This window comes from Strix uralensis, chromosome 22 (assembly GCF_047716275.1).
Source record: "Strix uralensis isolate ZFMK-TIS-50842 chromosome 22, bStrUra1, whole genome shotgun sequence".
Lineage (NCBI taxonomy): Eukaryota > Metazoa > Chordata > Aves > Strigiformes > Strigidae > Strix > Strix uralensis.
Window position 1 is genome coordinate 5,738,467 of NC_133993.1, and position 3,771 is coordinate 5,742,237.

The 3,771-nt window shown below is 55.2% G+C and overlaps 1 protein-coding gene across 1 annotated transcript; it reads right to left on the bottom strand.

The window, feature by feature from the left end:
• Window positions 1–3,456: 3,456 nt before the first annotated feature.
• On the bottom strand, window positions 3,457–3,771 carry LOC141953281 (feather keratin 1-like). Its single transcript, XM_074891745.1, has one exon. The coding sequence runs from the start codon at window positions 3,769–3,771 to the stop codon at window positions 3,457–3,459; it is 315 nt and encodes a 104-aa protein (XP_074747846.1).

A 3,771-nucleotide genomic window follows, 5' to 3' on the forward strand; every position in this document is an offset into this window, starting at 1 on the left:
AGCTGCTGGTGACAGCCCTGGGGAAGGCCCCCAGGGACACACACAGGGTGGGACCAGACTGGGGATGGAGCACTGGGTTCTTGCTTTCAGAGGCAGGGGAGCAACCCCACCACACCTGGCAAAAGGACGAGGCCAGCCTGGGCTCTCACCAAGCACGCCCCATGCCTGCCTTTCCTTTCTCCCACTCTCTCCTTTCCCTCCCGTGTGCTGCTTGTCCTGTGCTCCCCTGGGCTCTGAGCCCCACAGAGCCAGCCTAGGGAGGACTTGCTGGCCCTGCTCCTTCTGTGGGGCAGGCAGGTGGACACCTGGCTGCGTCTCTGCCACAGCCATGGGGCGCAGACTGCTCTCTGCCCCTGGTGCTCCCTGCACCAGGTCCTCCACTCAGAGTGATCTCATTTCCTCTTTTGACTCATTAAAGTTCTGCTGCATCACAGCGCACGCCTCTGTGTCATCCTTTCCCCTCCGTATAGTCCCCCAAGGTGCCCAGGGAGAGAGGTGTGGCTCAGGGCTGTTTCTGGAAAGCGGTTGTTGGGGATGAATGCGCGGTGGATGGTAACAGCACTGTATAGGGTCTACCTGGGGTGAAGTTAAGTTCCACCATATTAGCCCTCCAGCTTGCTCTTTGTAGTTGTAGCTAGAAGGGTGTTGATAACACATAAATGTTTTGGGTTTTGCTGGGCAGTGCTTGTGCAGCAGCAAGACTGTCTCTCCAGCTCCCTCTCCAAAAGGCCATTAGGCTAGGTGTGGGCATGAGGTTGGAGGTGACATAGCCAGGACAGCCGACCCAGGCTGACCAAAGGGATATTCCGTACCAGATGACATCATGGTCAGCAACAAATGCTAAGAGAAAGGAGGAGGTGGGGGGATGGGATGTGAGGTGGCATTCCTTATTACGGCCTTTCTCCTCGGAAGCAACCACTAAGTGTACTGTGACCCTGCTTGCCAGAAGTGGCTGCACATCGCCTGCTGATGGGCAGTAGAGAATAAACCTTCTTGCTTCGCTTTGCATCTGCACGCTTTGCTTTGACTGTCTTTGTTAAACTGCCCTTATCCTGACCCATGAGATTTCCATCTTCTTTTGTCCCCCCTTTCTCTTTGAGGATGGGGAGCGATAGAGCATCTTGGTGGACACCTGATGAGCAGACAAGGACAACTCACCCAAGTCTTTTTGGTGCTTATCATGGGGCTCGAGACAATGGCAGTTTTGAATGGAGCGTGCTATAGTTGTGGTAGTTACTAACTGACAGGCCTCTGGGCAGGTCAGGGACTTTGCTTGCTGCAATGCTTATCCCTTCAGTTGGCTGAGCTTGGAACATGTTAACAGAACCAAAAGCCATGTGCTTTGCCCTGGCCTTGAGGCCCTTCCTGTGCTGAGGGAGCTGTCTTGCGGAGAGCCCCACCTGGGACTGCCGTGGGACATTCTGTTGCGCAGGCTCCCAAGGTCCTTCTTCACCCTTACGGGAGGTGTTTAAAACTACCGATTCACACTGTTTGCTTATTGCACGGTTTGCGGAATCTGCTGTCGTGCGGGCGTAAGAAGAGACAACTTTTGGCTGAGGCGACAGTGAAACATGTCCTGAGCTGGCCGGACCCTGGGTGGCAGCTGCTTGAAAACCAGCTGCTTTTTGCCCTGTATTGGGGTTTGACCTGCATCTTTAGAGCCCCAGTTGAGCGCTATCAGAGGACCGTGGCTAAGGCAGGGACCCAAGAGCTTGTCACGATTCAGCCAGGGATCTAAACTACATCTAAGAACATGGTAGTTGAGGCAGAGACCCAAACCACAGGTGTGAACACCATGGCTGAGATAGGGACCCAAACACCACCTCCAGGAATGGCCCTAGAGGTGAAAAAGACCTAGCGGACAAGGAGGTGAACGGGTCCATGTCATCGACTAGGAAGGGAGTGAGGAGGAGGAAGAATCTGGTTGGTAAGCTGGTCCGTCAGCAAAGAAATGTCAGGAAGAAGTGAGAGAAATCACTCCAGAGAAGGAAAGTACGGGCTTCCTGACTTTGAGAGAGCTTTGAGACATGTGGAAAGATGACAGGCACTAGCCAGGTGAGAGGAGAACTGCCTGGCAACTCCGCTGCTGGGAGAGTGGGGCCAACAGTCAGAAACTGGATGGTAAGGAAGCTCAACAGCTGCGATCCTTTGACACTGGGATTGGAAAAAAGGCAATGAATTGCAGTCTCTCGAAGCATCTCGTGTCAAGTGTGAGGACAAGATATCAGTTCGAGGGAGATCTTAGGCTTTAGCAAGGAAGGTCGACTGCTGCTTAAGAAGGCTTGCAGAACCTGAGAGAATTAATGGTGCTGGAAGTCATCTACTGTGACCTCGATGACAGGGAGGTCTCCAAGCTCTAGATAATGCCCTGCATATACAGACCATGTGAAAAAGGTTGTCCAAATCTAACAGCTTGGCAGCAACGTATTGCCCAGATTTGGATACAGCAGCGGTGGAGAGAGCATCTTTCTGCCTGTGAAATTTGGAAGAAAATCTCTCTCCCTCCTTTTGCCCACAGGCCAGCACTTCAGCTGTGAGGGGCAACCCATGGAGCTAGTCTGAAAGGTGGATTGGCCGTAAAAAGAAGCAAGGTCAAAGGACGTGCACAGGAGATGTGTTTCTGGGGAGTAAAAAGGCATGATGGAGGTCCTCATATCCCTGTGGATGTGATCAGTAACAATTGTATCCTCACCAACCGGGCAGCAAGGCAATCTTAATCCACCACAACAAAGATTTTTACTGCCCTCTGCATGGTCCTTCCTTCTGCGGACACTGCAGCAGCAGTGGTGAGGAGAGTGTTGCCCTGGGGAAGTTCTGGGTGCATGGGGCACACGGGGAGCCTTCAGCATTCCCAAAGGCATGCGAGTGGGAACCACTGCATGACTGCACAAAGTGAGCCTGTGTCACTGCACAGCCATCCTCGGGATCCCCTTCCCAGAATCAGCCCTGAGCAACCTCAACTCTATCCCTGATTATCTTGGGAGAGCTTCTGCAAGGCAAAGGATGACATAGAGGCATGGGCTGGGATGAAGCAAAACTTTAATGGATCAAATGGCAGAAACGAGGTAACTCTGAGTGGAGGCTCTAGCGCAGGCAGCACCAGGGGCAGAGAGCAGTCTGCGCCCCATGGCTGTGGTGGAGATGCAGCCAGGTGTCCACCTGCCTGCCCCAAAGAGTGATCAGGGTCAGCAGGTCCTCCCTAGGCTGGCTCTGTGGGGCTCAGAGCCCAGGGGAGCACAGGACAAGCAGCACACGGGAGGGAAAGGAGAGAGTGGGAGAAAGGAAAGGCAGGCATGGGGCGTGCTTGGTGAGAGCCCAGGCTGGCCACGTCCTTTTGCCAGGAGTGGTGGGGTTGCTCCCCTGCCTCTGAAAGCAAGAACCCAGTGCTCTGTCCCCAGTCTGGTACCACCCTGTGTGTGTCCCTGGGGGCGTTCCCCAGGGCTGTCGCCAGCAGCTTTAGCAGGGGAGGCACCTCCTGCCGCAGAGGCGGCTGCCAAATCCGGAGAGGCCAAAGCCCCCAGAGTTGATGGGCACTCCCTCAGAGCTGAGGATGCTGCCAACGGCAGCGGAGGTGGAGGAGCCCACGGCGGTGCTCTGCGGGAAGGAGCTGAGGATGGGGCCGGGCAGGGTCACCACCACGGGGGAGGGCTGGATGGCCACGGTGGAGTCCTGGCACTGCCTGACACAGGGCTCATTGCAGCTGTTGGCCAGCGGGGTCGGGCCGCAGGGCTGGCATGGCAGGCATGGCACGCACGGGTTGTAGCATGACAT

Excerpts from the sequence above, each read along its gene's own strand:
- LOC141953281 (XM_074891745.1), bottom strand. The coding sequence starts at position 3,771 with ATGTCATGCTACAACCCGTGCGTGCCATGCCTGCCATGCCAGCCCTGC.